The 18,930-nt window shown below is 39.4% G+C and overlaps 1 protein-coding gene across 1 annotated transcript in view; it reads right to left on the bottom strand.

Annotated features, from left to right (window-relative positions):
* LOC128652390 (NXPE family member 3-like) overlaps nt 1-12,770 on the bottom strand; it is a 192,285-nt gene extending 179,515 nt beyond the window's left edge. The window contains exon 1 of the mRNA XM_053705329.1: nt 12,321-12,770. Coding sequence (XP_053561304.1) covers nt 12,321-12,770 — 450 coding nt within the window. The remainder of the gene's footprint in view (nt 1-12,320) is intronic.
* Nucleotides 12,771-18,930: the final 6,160 nt, after the last annotated feature.

The following is an 18,930-nucleotide window of genomic DNA, read 5'->3' as shown; positions in this document are numbered from 1 at the left end:
AATAGGATGAGAGCTAATGAAATTCTATTGGCTGATTTGAATAGCCAATAGAATTTTAGTAGCTCTCATCCTATTGGCTGATTTGAACAGCCAATAGGATTTGAGTAGCTATCATCCTATTGGCTGATTTGAATTGCCAAAATCAAATCAGCCAATAGGAATGCAAGGGACGTCATTTTGAATTCAGTATACGGCAGCAACCGTATGAAAAGGATGCTCCGCGCCACGTCGCCGGGATGAAGATAGAAGATGTCGCCTGGATGAAGATGGAGACGTCTGGATGAAGATGGAGTCGCCTGTCGCCTGGATGAAGATAGAGCCGCAGGATAAAGATCCATCAAGCGGGACTTCAGCAACTGTAAGTGGAACGTCGGGGGTTAGTATTAGGATTTTTTTAAGGTTTTTGGGGTGTTTTTTTTTTTTAAGTTTAGGGTTTGGGCTATTTGTAAAAGAGCTAAATGCCCTTTTCAGGGCAATGTAAAAGAGCTAAATGCCCTTTTAAGGACAATGCCCATACAAATGCCCTTTTCAGGGCAATGGGTAGGTTAGTTTTTTTTAGAGTTAGTTTTTTTTTATTTTGGGGGGGTTGGTTGGGTGGTGGGTTTTACTGTTGGGGGGTCTTTGTTTCTTTTTACAGGTAAAAGAGTTGTTTAACATAGGGCAATGCCCTATAAAAGGCCCTTTTAAGGGCTATTGGTAGTTTATTGTAGGCTAGGGTTTTTTTTTTTTATTTAGAGTGGGCTTTTTTTAATAATAATCTTTTATTGAGGTTATGCACAACAATAATACAAGAAAAGAGAACATACATTAAATGTCACATGACATAAATTACGAACGGCTAGATTATGAGTTGTGAGTTGTGTGTTAGGCTGAAAAAGCAGCGTTAACAGGTCCTAACACTGCTTTTTCCCTACCGCTGCTATTACGAGTCTTGCAGGTTTAAGGGCACCGCACACTTCTTTGGCCTTACCGCAAAACGACTTACGTAAACTTTGTAAAGTCTTTTTTCTATGGGACTTCCATAGCGCCGGTATTACTAGTCTATCCTGGGAGGCCAAAAAGTGAGCTGTACACCCTCTACCTAAAAGATCCCTAACGCATTTAAAAGTCAGTAGTTAAGAGTTTTATAGTACAACGCCGTAACATAAAACTCATAACTAAAGTGCTAAAAAGTACACTAACACCCATAAACTACCTATTAACCCCTAAACCGAGGCACTCCCGCATCGCAAACACTAAAATACAATTTTAACCCCTAATCTGCCGCTCCGGACATTGCCACAACTATAATAAACATATTAACCCCTAAACCGCCGCACTCCCGCCTTGCAAACACTACTTAAATATTATTAACCCCTAATCTGCCGTCCTAGCATCGCCGCAACCTACCTACATTTATTAACCCCTAATCTGCCGCCCCCAACGTCGCCGCCACTATACTAAATGTTTTAACCCCTAAACCTAAGTCTAACCCTAACCCTAACACCCCCTATCTTAAATATAATTACAATAAATCAAAATAAAAAATATTATTACCTAAATAATTCCTATTTAAAACTAAATACTTACCTATAAAATAAACCCTAAGCTAGCTACAATATAACTAATAATTACATTGTAGCTATCTTATGGCTAGATTTAGAGTTGGGCGGTAGCCGTCAAAACCAGCGTTAGAGGATCCTAACGCTGGTTTTGGGCTACCGCTGGTATTTGGAGTCAGTCAGGAAAGGGTCTAACGCTCACTTTGCAGCCGCAACTTTTCCATACCGCAGATCCCCCTACGCCATTTGCGTATCCTATCTTTTCAATGGGATCTTTCTTACGCCGGTATTTAGAGTCGTGGTTGAAGTGAGCGTTAGAAATCTAACGACAAAACTCCAGCCGCAGAAAAAAGTCAGTAGTTAAGAGCTTTTTGGGCTAACGCCGGTTCATAAAGCTCCTAACTACTGTGCTCTAAAGTACACTAACACCCATAAACTACCTATGTATCCCTAAACCGAGGCCCCCCCACATCGCCGCCACTCGATTAAATTTTTTAACCCCTAATCTGCCGCTCCGTATACCGCCGCCATCTACGTTATCCCTATTAACCCCTAATCTACTGCCCCTAACACCGCCGACCCCTATATTATATTTATTAACCCCTAATCTGCCCCCACAACGTCGCCGCCACCTACCTACAATTATTAACCCCTAATCTGCCGACCGCATCTCACCGCTACTATATTAAATGTATTAACCCCTAAACCGCCTCACTCCCGCCTCAATAACCCTATAATAAATAGTATTAACCCCTAATCTGCCCTCCCTAACATCGCCGACACCTAACTTCAATTATTAACCCCTAATCTGCCGACCGGATCTCGACGCTACTATAATAAATGGATTAACCCCTAAAGCTAAATCTAACCCTAACACCCCCCTATGTTAAATATAATTTAAATCTAACGAAATAAATTAACTCTTATTAAATAAATTATTCCTATTTAAAGCTAAATACTTACCTGTAAAATAAACCCTAATATAGCTACAATATAACGAATAATTATATTGTAGCTATTTTAGGATTAATATTTATTTTACAGGCAACTTTGTATTTATTTTAACCAGGTACAATAGCTATTAAATAGCTAATAACTATTTAATAGCTACCTAGTTAAAATAATTACAAAATTACCTGTAAAATAAATCCTAACCTAAGTTACAATTAAACCTAACACTACACTATCAATAAACTAATTAAATACAATACCTACAAATAACTACAATTAAATAAACTAACTAAAGTACAAAAAATAAAAAAGAACTAAGTTACAAAAAATAAAAAAATATTTACAAACATTAGAAAAATATTACAACAAGTTTAAACTAATTACACATACTCTAAGCCCCCTAATAAAATAACAAAGACCCCCAAAATAAAAAAATGCCCTACCCTATTCTAAAATTAAAATAGAAAAGCTCTTTTACCTTACCAGCCCTGAAAAGGGCCTTATCTTCACCATGCCAGGTTCACCGATCTGTCCTCCGAAGTCTTCATCCAAGCCTCCGAAGTCTTCATCCAAGCCCAAGCGGGGGCTGGCGATCCATAATCTGGCTGAAGTCTTCTATCAAGCGGCGGCTGAAGAGGTCAAGAAGAGGCTCCAAAGTCTTCATCCTATCCGGGAAGAAGAGTAGATCCGGACCGGCAACCATCTTGATCCAAGCGGCATCTTCTATCTTCATCCGATGACGAACGGCTCCATCTTGAAGACCTCCAGCGTGGATCCATCCTCTTCTTCCGACGTCCAACTGAAGAATGAAGTTTCCTTTAAGGGACGTCATCCAAGATGGCGTCCCTCGAATTCCGATTGGCTGATAGGATTCTATCAGCCAATCGGAATTAAGGTAGGAAAATTCTGATTGGCTGATGGAATCAGCCAATCAGATTCAAGTTCAATCCGATTGGCTGATTGGATCAGCCAATCAGATTGAGCTCGCATTCTATTGGCTGATCGGAACAGCCAATAGAATGCAAGCTCAATCTGATTGGCTGATCCAATCAGCCAATCGGATTGAACTTGAATCTGATTGGCTGATTCCATCAGCCAATCAGAATTTTCCTACCTTAATTCCGATTGGCTGATAGAATCCTATCAGCCAATCGGAATTCGAGGGACGCCATCTTGGATGACGTCCCTTAAAGGAACCTTCATTCTTCAGTTGGACGTCGGAAGAAGAGGATGGATCCGCGCTGGAGGTCTTCAAGATGGAGCCGTTCGTCATTGGATGAAGATAGAAGATGCCGCTTGGATCAAGATGGTTGCCGGTCCGGATCTACTCTTCTTCCCGGATAGGATGAAGACTTTGGAGCCTCTTCTGGACCTCTTCAGCCGCCGCTTGATAGAAGACTTCAGCTGGATTATGGATCGCCGGCCCCCGCTTGGGCTTGGATGAAGACTTCGGAGGCTTGGATGAAGACTTCAGAGGACGGATCGGTGAACCTGGCATGGTGAAGATAAGGTAGGAAGATCTTCAGGGGCTTAGTGTTAGGTTTATTTAAGGGGGGTTTGGGTTAGATTAGGGGTATGTGGGTGGTGGGTTGTAATGTTGGGGGGGGTATTGTATGTTTTTTTTTTTTACAGGCAAAAGAGCTGAATTATTTGGGGCCTGCCCCGCAAATGGCCCTTTTCAGGTCTGGTAAGGTAAAAGAGCTTTTCTATTTTAATTTTAGAATAGAGTAGGGCATTTTTTTATTTTGGGGGTCTTTGTTATTTTATTAGGGGGCTTAGAGTAGGTGTAATTAGTTTAAAATTTTTGTAATATTTTTCTAATGTTTGTAAATATTTTTTTATTTTTTGTAACTTAGTTCTTTTTTATTTTTTGTACTTTAGTTAGTTTATTTAATTGTAGTTATTTGTAGGTATTGTATTTAATTAATTTATTGATAGTGTAGTGTTAGGTTTAATTGTAACTTAGGTTAGGATTTATTTTACAGGTAATTTTGTAATTATTTTAACTAGGTAGATATTAAATAGTTATTAACTATTTAATAGCTATTGTACCTGGTTAAAATAAATACAAAGTTGCCTGTAAAATAAATATTAATCCTAAAATAGCTACAATATAATTATTTGTTATATTGTAGCTATATTAGGGTATATTTTACAGATAAGTATTTAGCTTTAAATAGGAATAATTTATTTAATAAGAGTTAATTTATTTTGTTAGATTTAAATTATATTTAACTTAGGGGGGTGTTAGTGTTAGGGTTAGACTTAGCTTTAGGGGTTAATCCATTTATTATAGTAGCGGCGAGATCCGGTCGGCAGATTAGGGGTTAATAATTGAAGTTAGGTGTCGGCGATGTTAGGGAGGGCAGATTAGCGGTTAATACTATTACTTATAGGGTTAGTGAGGCGGGAGTGAGGCGGATTAGGGGTTACTAACTTTATTATAGTAGCGGTGAGGTGCGGTCGGCAGATTAGGGGTTAATAAGTGTAGGTAGCTGGCGGCGACTTTGTGGAGGGCAGATTGGGGTTAATAAATATAATATAGGGGTCGGCGGTGTTAGAGGCAGCAGATTAGGGGTTCATAGGGATAACGTAGGTGGCAGCGGTGTCCAGAGCGGCAGATTAGGGGTTAAAAAAAATATGCAGGGGTCAGCGATAGCGGGGTCGGCAGATTAGGGGTTAATAAGTGTAAGGTTAGGGGTGTTTAGACTCGGGGTACATGTTAGGGTGTTAGGTGCAGACATAGGAAGTGTTTCCCCATAGGAAACAATGGGGCCGCGTTAGGAGCTGAACGCTGCTTTTTTGCAGGTTTTTTTTCAGCTCAAACTGTCCCATTGTTTCCTATTGGGGAATCGTGCACGAGCACATTTTTGAAGCTGGTCGCGTCCGTAAGCACCGCTGGTATCGAGAGTTGCAGTTGCGGTAAATATGCTCTACGCTCCTTTTTTGGAGCCTAACGCAGCCCTTCTGTGAACTCTAAATACCAGCGGTATTTAAAAGGTGCGGCCAGAAAAAAGCACGCGTAGCTAACGCACCCCTTTGGCCGCAAAACTCTAAATCTAGGCGTCTGGGTTTATTTTTTTTTACAGGCAAGTTTGTATTTATTTTAACTAGGTACAATAGTTACTAAATAGTTATTAGTTATTTAATAACTACCTAGCTAAAATAAATACAAAACTACCTGTAAAATAAAACCTAACCTAAGTTACAATAACACCTAACACTACACTATAATTAAATAAATTAACTAAATTAACAACAATTAGCCTAAACTAAACTATCAATAGCCCTTAAAAGGGCCTTTTGCAGGGCATTGCCCCAAAGTAATTAGCTCTTTTACCTGTAAAAAAAAAATACAAACAACCCCCCTAACAGTAAAACCCACCACCCACACAACCAACCCCCCCATTAAAATACTATCTAAAAAAACCTAAGCTCCCCATTGTCCTGAAAAAGGGCATTTGGATGGGCATTGCCCTTAAAAAGGCAGTTAGCTCTTTTGCGGCCCAAATCCTAATCTAAAAAATAAAACCCACCCAATACACCCTAAAAAAACCTAACACTAACCCCCTGAAGATCGACTTACTGTTCTGAAGACCGGACATCCATCCTCAAGGAAGAGGCTGAAGTCTTAATCCAACCGGGCCGAAGTCCTCAACGAAGCCGGGAGAAGTCTTCATCCAAGCCAGGTGAAGTGGTCCTCCAGACGGGCAGAAGTCTTCATCCAGATGGCATCTATCCGACGCGGAGCGGGTCCATCTTCAAGACATCCGACGCAGAGCATCCTCTTCAAACAAAGTATTCTTACTGAATGAAGGTTCCTTTAACGATTGGCTGATAGAATTCTATCAGCCAATCGGAATTAAGGTAGAAAAATTCCTATTGGCTGATGCAATCAGCCAATAGGATTGAAGTTCAATCCTATTGACTGTTCCAATCAGCCAATAGAATGCAAGCTCAATCCTATTGAAGTTCAATCCTATTGGCTGATTGCATCAGCCAATAGTATTTCTACCTTAATTACGATTGGCTGATAGAATTCTATCAGCCAATCGGAATCTAAGGGACGCCATCTTGGATGAGGTCACTTAAAAGAACCGTCATTCAGTAAGAAGACTTCGTTTGAAGAGGATGCTCCGCGTCGGATGTCTTGAAGATGGACCCACTCCACGTCAGATAGATGAAGATAGAAGATGCCGTCTGGATGAAGACTTCTGCCCATCTGGAGGACCACTTCGCCCGGCTTGGATGAAGACTTATCCTGGCTTCGTTGAGGACTTCGGCCCGGTTGGATGAAGACTTCTGCCACTTCCTTGAGGATGGATGTCCGGTCTTCAGAACTGTAAGTCGATCTTCAGGGGGTTAGTGTTAGGTTTTTTTAAGGGTGTATTGGGTGGGTTTTATTTTTTAGATTAGGGTTTGGGCCGCAAAAGAGCTAACTGCCCTTTTAAGGGCAATGCCCATCCAAATGGGTGGTGGGTTTTACTGTTGGGGGGTGTTTATATTTTTTTTTACAGGTAAAATAGCTGATTTCTTTGGGGCAATGCCCCGCAAAAGGCCCTTTTAAGGGCTATTGATGGTTTAGTTTAGGCTAGGTTTTTTTTTAATTTGGGGGGGGGGTTATTTTGTTAGGGCTATTAGATTAGGTGTAATTAGTTTAAATATCATGTAATTTGTTTATTATTTTCTGTAATTTATTGGTTTTTTTTTTGTACTTAAGCTAATTTAATTTATTTAATTGTTGTTAATTTAGTTAATTTATTTAATTATAGTGTAGTGTTAGGTGCTATTGTAACTTAGGTTAGGTTTTATTTTACAGATACTTTTGTATTTATAATAGCTAGGTAGTTATTAAATAGTTAATAACTATTTAATAACTATTCTACCTAGTTAAAATAAATACAAACTTGCCTGTAAAATAAAAATAAACCCTAAGATTGCTACAATGTAACTATTAGATATATTGTAGCTAGCTTAGGGTTTATTTTATAGGTAAGTATTTGGTTTTAAATAGGAATTATTTAAGTAATAATATAAATTTTTATTTCGATTTATTGTAATTATATTTAAGATAGGGGGTGTTAGGGTTAGACTTAGGTTTAGGGTTAGTACATTTAGTATAGTGGCATCAACGTTGGGGGCGGCAGATTAGGGGTTAATAAATGTAGGTAGGTGGCGGCAATGTTAGGGACGGCAGATTAGGAGTTAATACTATTTAACTAATGTTTGCGAGGCGGGAGTGTGGCGGTTTAGGGGTTAATATGTTTATTATAGTGGCGGCGACGTTGGGGGCGGCAGATTAGGGGTTAATAAGTGTAGGTAGGTTGCGCCAACATTGGGGCGGCAGATTAGGGGTTAATAAATATAATGTAGATGTCGGCGATGTTGGGGGCAGCAGATAAGTGGTTAATACATATAATGTAGGTGGCGGCGGTGTCCGGAGAGGCAGATTAGGCGTTAATAAGTATAAGGTAGGTGTCGGCAATGTCGGGGGTGGCAGATTAGGGGTTAATAAGTGTAAGATTAGGGGTGTTTAGACTCTGGGTTCATGTTAGGGTGTTAGGTGCAAACATACATTTTATTTCCCCATAGGAATCAATGGGGCTGCATTTCTGAGTTTTACGCTGCTTTTTTGCAGGTGTTAGACTTTTTCTCAGCCGGCTCTCCCCGTTGATTCCTATGGGGAAATCGTGCACAAGCACGTATGACCAGCTCACCGCTGACTTAAGCAGCGCTGGTATTGGAGTGCGGTAAGGAGCACAATTTTGCTCTACGCTCACTTCTTGCCTTTTAACGCCGGGTTTGTAAAAACCCATAATACCAGCACTGCAGGTAAGTGAGCGGTGAGAGAAAACTGCTCGTTAGCACCGCATAGCCTCTAACGCAAAACTCGTAATCTAGCCCATAGTTTTTCATGCGTCACATTACAATAATATAGCTAGAAAACAAGATGAATGATAAGCTATGAGCTCTTGAAACCTCCATTTTATAATTTTAAAAGCTTCTATGGACGACTAATGGGTTGGCCAGCAGTGGACCCTGAGATATGGGAAACACTGATGAAGTATGTTAGTCGTATCGACGACCCCAAAGGATCTAATGACACAAAATAGATTTGAAATGAAATGGTAATAGTAATAGTGGTATATAATAAACTAAACAATAGCAATGGCTTAATAGTAATCTGAGATCATTTATCAGTGGGTAAACACTGTTTAATATTTTAGAATAAGTGAGGTTGTGGGGGGTGGGAGGGGTTCATATTGAAGTGAAACCTCAGTGTAAACAAGTTTCAAGTAGTGTTTACATGGTAGGCTACTCTTGGGCTAATTGATTAATGGTTATAGGCATGAACTGAGAACAATATATAAATTATAGGAGCAGTTTAGATATGGCATAGGGAAAATCTTGGGACAGATATCGAATAATGTAAAATGATTTCCAAGTATACAAGTGAGAATACACTTAAATGCAGCAGAGCATTACAACAAGATATTTAACTGTATCAACTGTACCTTATTCAGGGCTTATACATGTAAACATAATTCAACAAGAAAACAATCTGCTCATTACAAATATCGTTTTCAATCTTTGCAGCCAAGAAAGTGTGGAAGCATGTTATAGTATTAACAGTAATAGGAAAACATATAAACTCTTAGCATAACTGTTTTATAGTCAAAGCTTCTGTTCTACGGTTTGAGTATCGAGTGGGTATTATGTGATGATGAGCCAGGGAACTCAGTGAGTTAATAAGATATGGTATTAGTACCACCTCTGGTTGGTCTCACGCAAGTGGAGACTCTCCGTACCTCCCAATTAATAGGTCTGTAAGTATAGAACATATGAAAGTGCTGTCTTCTGCTATGTGTCCAACTGTCCCGGCCACAATAGAACCAAGCTATGTGCATAGGAAATGATGGCGTCAATAGAGCACTGCAAAATTTGGTTGCAGATATGACCTAAATAGTAAAATTATTTAGAGAGGAGTTTAGCAAAAGTGATATCTTATTAAATATCCCTGAAATATTTGTACATTAATGCCATTATGAAGCCAAACCATATGTGGTGCAAGTTTAGAAGCATCACATATTATAGTACACTAGTCCTAAAGCCCGTGTACACGGGCCATTTTTTGCAGTACAGCAGTCCCACCCCTTGCTCTCTCTCTATCCCCCCTCTCTTTTGCTCTCTCATTCTCCCCTCTCTTTTGCTCTCTCTTTCTCCCCTCTCTTTTGCTCTCTTTCTCTCCCCTCTATTTTGCTCTCTCTCCCCCCCTCTCTTTTGCTCTCTCTTCCCCCTCTCTTTTGCTCTCTCTCTCTCCCCTCTTTTTTGCTCTCTCTCTCCCTCCTCTCCTTTGCTCTCTCTCCCCCTCTTTTGCTCTTTCTCTCTCCCTCTCTTTTGCTCTCTCTCTCTTCCCCCCTCCCATTTGCTCTCTCCTCTCGTTTGCTCTCTCTCTCCTCTCTTTTGTGCTCTCTCTCCCTCTCTTTTGCACTCTCTCCCCCTCTCTTTTGCGCTCTCTCCCCCCCTCTCTTTTGCGCTCTCTCCCCCCTCTCTTTTGTGCTCTCTCCCCCTCTCTTTTGTGCTCTCTCCTCCCTCTCTTTGCACACTCTCCCCCTCTCTTTTGCGCTCTCTCCCCCCTCTCTTTTGCGCTCTCTCCCCCCTCTTTTGCGCTCTCTCCCCCCTCTCTTTTGTGCACTCTCCCCTCTCTCTTTTGTGCCCTCTCCCCCTCTCTTTTGTGCTCTCTCCCACTCTCGTTTGCTGTCTCTCTCCCCCCTCTCTTTTGCTGTCTCTCTCCCCCTTCTCTTTTGCTGTCTCTCTCCCCCTTCTCTTTTGCTGTCTCTCTCCCCCCTCTCTTTTGTGCTGTCTCACTTCCCCCTCTCTTTTGCTGTCTCTCTCCCCCCTCTCTTTTGCTGTCTCTCACCCCTCTCTTTTGCTGTCTCTCACCCCTCTCTTTTGCTGTCTCTCACCCCTCTCTTTTGCTGTCTCTCTCCCCCCTCTCTTTTGCTGTCTCTCTCCCCCCTCTCTTTTGCTGTCTCTCACCCCTCTCTTTTGCTGTCTCTCACCCCTCTCTTTTGCTGTCTCTCTCCCCCCTCTCTTTTGCTGTCTCTCTCCCCCCTCTCTTTTGCTGTCTCTCTCCCCCCTCTCTTTTGCCGTCTCTCTCTCCCCCCTCTCTTTTGCCGTCTCTCTCCCGCCTCTCTCTTGCGCTCTCTCTCTCTCTCTCCCCCCTCTCTATTGCTGTCTATGACCCCCGCCGGCCCCGCCTGTGTCACGGCCGACCCCGCCCGTGTCACAGCAGGCCACCCCCACTCCACAACCGCCCGGCCACGCCCACCACATGATGCCAGGTCAGTTGGAAGGCCAGCTGTGTGTGTCCTTGCGCGCAGTCTCTACTGCGCATGACAGCTTCTGACAAACACACTTGGCCTTTTATTATATAGGATAATAAAAACTATTTGCAATGAAACCTCACTATATATTGTAAAATAGTACTGGAAACAAATCTATTAGTTTGTTTCTCTAATTAGTCCCTAAGAGAGAATAAGACATGAAATATGTGAACAAAGTCAAAGTATATGACATATACAGTATATTAATTCCAGTCATTTGTTGAAATATAATAGTCAGGTAAAGTATTTTACAAAGGTACATTGATCTGTAGTAAACTACCCCAGGCATGTAACTAACAATAGGGATCCATGTAGAACTAGAGTCAAAGAAGAAGCTTAACCATTGAATAAAATATCGTAAGGTTTAAAGTAACAAAAAAAAAAAAAAGAAGAAAAGGTGCACTTCAAACTGATATGACAAACCTGTTATCTTTTTCCCACCGATCATTATATAAGCAATAAAATGTTAGAACATTAGTTAGGTTCAAAGTCCCAACAATAAAAACCAAGACAATAATGGCCCGAATAGTTATCAAGAATAGAAACGATAAGGGAACCCATCAGGATAAACATAGGGCAACAAAAGTAACTGCAGATTTAAAAGGAGTTGTGTCTAACTGTAACTGGTATACTGAGAGTAGTAAAGAGCTAAAAAAGAGTTAACCCTCTCCCATCCTAGTCAAGCTGTAGGGTTATTAGTGCTAACCAATAGCCAAGGTTTCCGACAGAACAACAAGGCTCCGCAAAAAGGTACATATCAGGGTGTAAGCATAAACATACAGAGATATTATGAAAATGAAATGGTAGCGATATTTTCTGAGATAGTAGTAGTAACTATGGCTCATGATAGGAATCAGATACCCTTTAAACTACTAGCTTGAGTTTGCTCTAAACTATTGTTATGTTACAAAAGTAAGTTATTTTTAACTGCGATAATACAATTTTATACTATAAAAAGCGTATACATAGCTATTGTAATTTGTCCCAGAGTTGATACTCAAAGCAGTTAAGATGCTGTATTGTCAACATCTTCAGAGAAGAAACCATGCTGTAATTTTAGATTAGGGATACATTATTAGTGGACCCAGGGTCAGCAGAACATGTAGGTAGGTGCTACAGCTGAGGAAAGTGGGTCACGACACCCCTTTGATCATACTGGGGGCCCAGAAGGGTGAGCAGATAGAGTGACACATGAGCTACGTCCACCCGGGTCCCACATCAGAATTCTTTCTATCAACCTTGATTGATGCCACCTTCTCCATTTAAATACAATGGTTTTCATTGTCGGATTTTGTTTGCTTAGTTACATCAAATGAATCTGTGAAATAAATCGTTAATTTTTAGGGTCATATAAAGTAATACCGATCGTCAAAGACTTGGAACATAAGTCATCTTTTGCAGCTCTCCCTCATCTGCTGTTATCTATGTAATTTTCCCTGACGAGCTTCAATTGTTCAAGAACGACCAACCGTGCACTGCTGTCTGGGGGTTTGATCATCACAGCACGGGAGGACTCCTCCAACAACTTAGTATGACCTGTTATTACAAAGTGCCCCATGTTGTCTGGGCTCCCCGGCAGCTCCTGTAATGGGTCTTTGCTCAAATATACTCGCCACAATCTCAGATCAGTTGTGGATGTCGGTTCTGTTAATGCAGGTGGTGGTTTATTAAGTATTGAGTCTGCAGCATTCGGATTGAGAATTTTCTCATTTGACACTCGTCTAGTAGCTGCCAGTTTCTTAGGGTTCAAATATAATAAAGCTAGGATCACGTCAAGTTCTCCCCTAAGGTCTTGGAAATATGTAGTCAGTTGCCCCTGCATATTTTTCTCCCATTCTTCTACCATCGTCAATACATCAGATCTATTACTGCTGGCTACTGGAGTGGTCATTGTGCAGGTTGTATGATATCCTGGCTAATGGTTGTATTTCCGCCGTGTAATATTGGTAGGGTGATACAGGGTCTGTACCTCAGTTCCGGCTTGCTTAATTCCTTCATGGGTTCTCCGCCAACTTATCCTTGCAGCCTTGCAAGTTTGTGTCAGAGTGATATAGTGTCTCAGTTCCAGGCTGCATGCAAGGCAAATACACCTCCAAGGGTAATCTCAGGCTTTTTTATTTTTATAGGGCTATTAGATTAGGTGTAATTCTTTTTTATTTTTGATCATTTCGTTTATTATTTTTCGTAATTTATTGTTTGTTATTTTTGTAATTTAGTCTTTATTTTTGTAATTAGATAGTTTGTAGTTTTAAGAGTAGTGTTAGGATTTTTGTAATGTGTATTTTAGTTTTATTTAATTGGTATAGTTTAATTTTAATTTAATAGTTATATTAGTTTAATTGTTAGTTTAAACTTATTTTTTTTTAATTTGATAGGTAAGATTTAATTTAAGAGGGAAATTGTCATTTTAATATAAAGTTAGGGGGGCATTAGGTTTAGGGGTTACTAGTTTAAATTAGTTTATTGTGATGTGGGGGCTTTTGGTTTAGGGGTTAATAGGTTTATTTTGTATATTTCGTTGTGGTTGGCTTTCAGTTTAGGGGTTAATAGGTTTATTATAGTGGCGGCAGAATTAGGGGTTAATAACTTTAGTATAGTGGGGGCGATGTGGGCGGGGACAGCAGATTAGGGGTTAATAACTTTAGTATAGTTGCAGTGATGTCGGGAGCGGCGGAATTGGGGTTAATAATTTTTAATAGTGGCGGCGATGTCGGGAGCTTCAGATTAGGGGTTAAAAGTTTAATATAGTGTTTGCGATGCGGGAGGTCCACGGTTTAGGGGTTAATAGGTAGTTTATGGGTGTTTAGTGTACTTTGTAACACTTTAATGTTATGTAACAGTTTTGTAGCGTAAAACTCATAACTACTGCTCTCAGATGGCGGTACGGATCTTGTCGTTATAGGGTGTAACGCAAGCTTTTTAGCCAGAACGCAAAACTTGTAATGGCAGCACTATGGAAGTCCTATGAAAAACGTAATTTTCACGAGTGCTTGCGGTACAGTTATACCGATAAGACTTGTAATGGCTGCGGTGCTGTTTTAACGCTGAAATTACCATTTTTTTAAAAACTCTTAATCTAGGTGACAGTTAACAGCGGTAAACCTCTACATGTAATTGTCACCCCTAATATATCGGTGTCGTTATTTCCATTATAAATCTAATAATCTAGATTTACTCACTAATAAACGGTAATCTTAGGAACAATATCTCTGAAATGAAGATCAGTATTTAGCTTAAATTATACAGATCCATATTATATACTGTATGTGTGTATATGTATATATATATATATATATATATATATATATATATATATATATATATATATATATATATATATATATATATATATATATATATATATATCGGTTATTTGTAGAGCGCCAACGCACACACACATATATACATATACACACACACACTGTGTGTATATATATATATCAGTGACGTGCAGTGAGGTCAGAGGCTGGTGAGGCACTGGTAATGATACACCTGAGAAACATACATACATACACACACACATATATATATATATATATATATATATATATATATATATATATATATATATATATATATATATATATATATATATATATATATATATATATATATATATATATATATATATATATATATATACATATACACACATAGACACACTAACTCTCTCTCACGCACACACTCTCTCTCTCTCTCATGATACGCCTGAGAAACACGTATATGAACCCAACAGAGGCAGCTTAAAATTACAGTTAAATTTGCAGGTTGCAGGTCTAATTTACTGCTATTATTTCATTTGAATAATTATCTTGGTATCCTTTGTTGAAGGATATGCAGCAATGCACTACTGGGTGCTAACTGAACACATTAAATGAACCAATGACAAGAGGCATATATGTGCAGCCACCGATCAGCAGCTAGCTCCAAGTAGTATATTGCTACTCATGAGCCTACCTAGGTATGCTTTTCAAATGATACCAAAAGAAAAAAAAACAAATTAGATAACAGAAGTGAAATGAAAAGTTGTTTACTATTGTATGTTTTATCTGAAACATGAAATAAATAGTTTGTGTTTAATGCTCCTTTAACATTTTTAAACAAATTAGCTTCTTTTTTACTGCAGCTATTCTCCAATAGTCAAACTCCACTCCCCGCTTTATTCCTCAGAGAACAAGGCCACCCACTGTTATAAAGTTAGTATAAAGAATTTTTCAGCTGTTATCCACTAAAGCCAATTAGGGATGATTTGTAGCAGGTTTAGCCTTGAGAAGTCAGCAAGGTGCATTCCATGTTCTGATAATTAGAAATTGTTCAACATCCAGTACTAAATTACATGAGAAAGGGGGCAAAATATGTTTAAGACATTTTGGATTAAGTCATGTTTAACCTCATTCTTTTATAGAAACATGGTTTATGGGTGTTAGTCAATTTTGTTAATATTCCATATGAAGAGTATGCACTTTAAAAACCAATAGAGCCAACTTTTAGGGCTAAATTACATGAGAAAGGGGCAAAATAAATGAAAATATATTACAAAGTTTTTTTATTAATCATAACTGGAAAGCAATGCTTTTGTGTAGCTCTATCAATCTGTTTGGTCTGTCATGGGATTTCTAAACCTACAATATCGTACTTCCCTACCAGTCAGGGGGTTAAATACAAAGAAAATGCATGGCCTGAATACACAATATATAACAGACTGTATAATAAAATGAAGACTAATAAGACCAAAACATGCATACTTCTTTTTACCTGCATGTATTGCTGAGAGTGAGAGAGGGGGGCGAGAGAGAGAGGGACAGAGAGACAGAGAAAAAAGAGAGAGAGAGGGACAGATAGACAGAAAAAAAAGAGAGAGAGGGACAGAGAGACAAAAAAAAGAGAGAGAGGGACAGAGAGACAAAAAAAGAGAGGGACAGAGAGAGAGAGAGAGAGAGGGGGGGGAGGAGAGAGACAAAAGAGAGGTGGAGAGAGAGACAAAAAAGAGAGGTGGAGAGGGATAGGTAGGGAGAGAAAGAGAGGGATAGAGAGAGAGAGAAAGAGAGGGGGAGAGAAAGAGAGGGGGAGAGAAAGAGAGGGGGAGAGAAAGAGAGGGGGAGAGAAAGAGAGGAATAGAGGGGGAGAGAAAGAGAGGAATAGAGGGGGAGAGAAAGAGAGGAATAGAGGGGGAGTAAGGGAAAGAGGGGGATAGGGATAATTAGAGAGAGGTAGCAATACAGTATTAAACCATTGCTGTAGTAAGCTTCTCTACTAAGCATGTCAAATTAGTCATTTGAAATTACATGCTAAAGTGTACGTTACAGGATCATGTTAGGTTCATATATATCTGAACAATCAGAAATATCCACTGACTCACTACTTAGATTGAGCATATGCCTGTTATACTCGGTTAACCCTTTATGGGCACATGAATACCTCAACATTTAAATACAGTAAACTAAGCCAGTAAAAAAAAAAAAAAAAAAAAAAAGTTTGTGTACAAAAGTGCAGCAATCCTTCCTGCAGAAGCTGCATAGAACCTCTTGTATGCTATATACACAGTATTTGTTTGTGGATGTGAGGTAGATGGCAGGGATGAGTTTCTATGCAACTTTTCTTATGATGTACAAAATTGAGCTGCCAATAAATATTTCCAAGGATGAACAATTTAGCATTTATTAAACATGCACATGTGGAAAAAACAATACTCACATCTTTAACATTAAAAAACCCATTTGTTTAAAATGACAGGGACCCTTCAGTAAAATCTCCTAATCTCAGCAGCATTCCAGTGGGGATGTTTCAAGGAGGGACTAACAACTCAGGGGCTCTGACAGGGAGTGAGTGATAAACGGCAAGCAGCAGCAGTTTGCAAACACACACACCATGATAATGAATGACAAGAATTTCAATAGGGATCGTTCCAAGTAGAAAGTAAGTAATTAGTGCAGGGGCTTTGTAGAGTTCTGATGCCTGCCATTTCTAACTGACTCCCTGACAGACACCACATAATGAGAAGCTGGCAGCTGCATTCCAATAGGGATCGTTACAAAGTAGGAATAATAGTGCAGGGAGTAAGTGAGAAGCAGCAGGCAGCAGCAGTCTGCAATCACACACCATGCTGAGTAATATTGCAACATGATGAGTCACATACCCCAGCTGAGGCTCTCTGTTTAACATCCTGGGGACCCCAGGATGTTAAACAGAGAGCCTCAGTCTGACACACACCACTGCTGAGTAATATTGCAAAACGATCAGTCACATACCCCAGGATGTTAAACAGAGAGCCTCAGTACAGCCACAACCACCTTCCTCTGCTGCGTGCATTATGTATGTTAGGTTAGACTTCAGAATCTTCCCGTGCCTGAAAAACACGCCTCCTCCAAGCTGACAGGCTCCTCAAGAAGAGTGATGTCACTGACTGAAACCTGATTGGTTCCAGAGTCCAGAGGCTGCAATGGACAGCAGCCTCTATTAGAAGCATATGCAGCACCACTAAGTGGGGCTAGCTCTCGGCTCAAAAAATTAATTAGCAAGATATCCATGCTGCGTAATGGGAGGGCAGCTGAACGGCTCACAGCCTCTCTATTGTGCAACATGGATATGGATGGATTGCAGCCAGCAGGAAGGCAACCTTGTATCATGGAGGCGGAGTTGGCAGGGGGAGGGGGGTGGGTGCTTACCTTATGGTATGTAAAAAAAAAAATGTAAACTTTAAAAATATATATATTTTTTTATTAAATAAAATAAAATAAAGTGTAATACACACATAGGACAGGGGAGGCACTGCCTCCCCTGCCTCCTATGACTGCACGTCACTGGTGTGAATTTATTGTGTCTGAATTTTAATTGCTTAAATGGACAGTAAACTTAAAAAATAAGGTTATTTAATTCTGCACACAGCACGTCCGATCGCGCAATTGAACTGAATGTAGCTCGCTCTAGTATGTAGCGAGCTACAGTCTAGACACAGCGTGCCCGCGATGTGCTTATGAAAACCAAGACCCGCTCAGAAGAGCCGGGAGAGGAGACCAGATAAGTCCAACTTTGATAGCAAAAATCTCTCAATGTTTTTTATTTAGAAAGCTGCCACTAAGATAATAGAATATAATTCTGAACTTTGTGCAGAATTATATAACATTATTTTTTAATTTTACTGTCCCTTTAATATTGTTTGGGTGATATTTTAATATGAATTTCTGTCAGAATTCCCCTGTGGACAATATTCTTTTATTGTTTATCCTACCTCTTATTATGTCCCATACATTGGAATTATCATTGCCTATAATTGTATAATTGTCTATCCCCTTTGTTAAAAAAAAAAAAAAATTAAAATAGAGAAAACCTCAGCGCCTAATGGTAACCTCTAAGCCTAGGGAGGGGGACTCCTAGCAGGTGCCCAATGGTTAAAGCAGATAAAGAAAAGAAAAATCCCAGGCGCCTACCCTAAGGAGGCTAGGTTAGAGTATAATTGGATGGAGAGCCAAATTGGTCTAAAATGTGTTTTTAATACATAAATAAAGGTAAATGCACGGTAAAAACAAGTTCAATACAAAACTATCATGGATCCATGGTACATTACATATATCATATAAAAAACTTGGGTTATAAAACAGGTAAAAACAGGTCAAATTTAAATATAAGCGATTTAGTCAGCAAGGTATTTCACAAAAACAATTTCCAATTTTAAAAACAATAGTAGACAATCTTATTAAAACATCCAGGTTGAAGCAGGGTAAAAAATTCACGGTGAAGTGGTGTAAAAAATAGATGTGAAAGAATCGGAGATAAAACAATAAAGCTTGCAATTCCAATCGATATGGAATCCAAAAAAATGTCAAATGTGCAAGAAAGAACGAAGTGTACAAAAAGAGTCTCTAGTCCTATGGAATGTAGGGAATATATTCCAGTAATTTCGATTCTCTGAGGGATGGTGATAGAAATGTCAGAAAGGTGCAGATGCACCAGCAATCAGTGTGGCAATATCACAGAAAAAACGGTGTTTGTAAACGATATGAAAAAATAATAGTAAAAAGGGTAGATTTTCAAAAAGGCGTTAAAAAATTGAT

This window comes from Bombina bombina, chromosome 3 (genome assembly GCF_027579735.1).
Source record: "Bombina bombina isolate aBomBom1 chromosome 3, aBomBom1.pri, whole genome shotgun sequence".
NCBI classification, from domain to species: Eukaryota; Metazoa; Chordata; class Amphibia; order Anura; family Bombinatoridae; genus Bombina; species Bombina bombina.
Note: the sequence above shows the minus strand (reverse complement) of the source record. Positions and strands in the feature narration are given on the sequence as shown.